We start from the raw sequence: 1,475 nt of genomic DNA on the forward strand, positions 1-1,475 counted from the left end.
TGATGTCAGATCAATCATGCGACATCCCAACTCAAGGTGAAAGCCATCAAAGTGTCATTCTCCCATCACCAGAGATTCACCGGAAACTCTGAGATGCAGAGACGTGCAGAAAGGCAGCATCAACAACCGAGTTAGAGGAGAAACAGGCAACATGCCCGGAGAGATTAATCTGCTTTACTGCTAGTGCTCAAAGCCTCAAACGACTGGGAATGGAGGAGGGAGGAGGGGGCAGTGGGGTGGTGTCACAGTGAAAACAAGTCCCAGCCATAAAACCGGCTCATAAACCTCATCAGGCCGAACGCTGAAAGAGCCGAGATAAAGTCCATCTAATCAATACGATAAGATAAGATGGGGAAACTTTGTTCAGAACTTGGTGCTTTCAGAGAACTGGAAAGAGGTGGGACCTGCTGGGGAGTTAAAGTCTCGGGCGAAGGACAGGGTCAGGTCAGATCTGCCAGGCGTCCATCATGCTGCGGGCTGCGTGTCTCTGCGTCCTCTGGGCCTCCTTCATCCATGGATTCCCGGTGACCAAAGAGAGGCAGAAGCTGCTGCTCATATCCTTCGATGGTTTCCGATGGGACTACGACCTGGACGTGGACACGCCAAACCTTGACCAGATGGCCAAGGAAGGAGTCAAGGCCCAATATGTCACCCCTCCATACATCACCGTCACCAGTCCTACACATTTCACCCTCCTTACAGGTAAAACACTTTGTTTTCTGCACAGGAATACAGCTATAATGATAAGCCAGATAATTAGATTTGGACTGAGGGAAGAAATGTTCGTCTTTCTGCAGGCCGCTACGTTGAGAATCATGGAGTGATCCACAACATGTGGTTCAACACCACCACAAAGGAGAAGAAGGGCTACTATCAGACTCAGTTTGTGAACGAATGGTGGGACAACGGCACGCTTCCGATCTGGATCACAGCGGAGCGACAGGTCTGAGCAGAACCGGTCCCCTCACAGCAACAGAACCCATTTCTATTGCTAAAAAACAGCTCAGAAGTTCTGCCCAGTTTCAGCCATAAATTCTGCCGCCCGTGACGTCGGCACATAATTATGCTGAGAAAGATTCAAACCCTGTCAAATGTGCCGTATGGCTCACTGCCCAGGGTGGCATGCCAAAGGGGCTGACAGAAATAAGGAATTCAATTTGCTCCATTATTTTTGCGAGCAAAAAAAAAACATGTTTTGTAAATAAATATTTGAATAAAAATACGGAAAAATAAGGAAATCCAAAGATTAGATTTGGAAAACATACTGATCAAAAAAGATTGTTTTCTTAGATTATGTTTTTTCAAAATATGCTTTTTTTTTTTTATTTATCAATAATCATTTTTAATATCACTAATATAATATTACTTATTCTATATTTTTTTTACAGATTTAACTTTTTTTTTTACCTTGACTTTTAAAAAGTGCATTTTTAAAAAATTTTTCAGATTGCATTTTTCCTAGTTTTTAAGTCCAG

The 1,475-nt window shown here is 43.5% G+C and overlaps 1 protein-coding gene across 1 annotated transcript in view; it reads left to right on the forward strand.

The window, feature by feature from the left end:
* Positions 1–467: 467 nt before the first annotated feature.
* The window catches only part of enpp7 (ectonucleotide pyrophosphatase/phosphodiesterase 7), an 18,593-nt gene continuing 17,585 nt past the window's right edge, over positions 468–1,475 (forward strand). The window contains exons 1-2 of the mRNA XM_015382037.1: positions 468–702; positions 798–943. Of these exons, the coding sequence (XP_015237523.1) occupies positions 468–702; positions 798–943 (381 nt within the window). The remainder of the gene's footprint in view (positions 703–797; positions 944–1,475) is intronic.

Source organism: Cyprinodon variegatus, unplaced genomic scaffold (genome assembly GCF_000732505.1).
Source record: "Cyprinodon variegatus isolate N-32 unplaced genomic scaffold, C_variegatus-1.0 Scaffold247, whole genome shotgun sequence".
NCBI classification, from domain to species: Eukaryota; Metazoa; Chordata; class Actinopteri; order Cyprinodontiformes; family Cyprinodontidae; genus Cyprinodon; species Cyprinodon variegatus.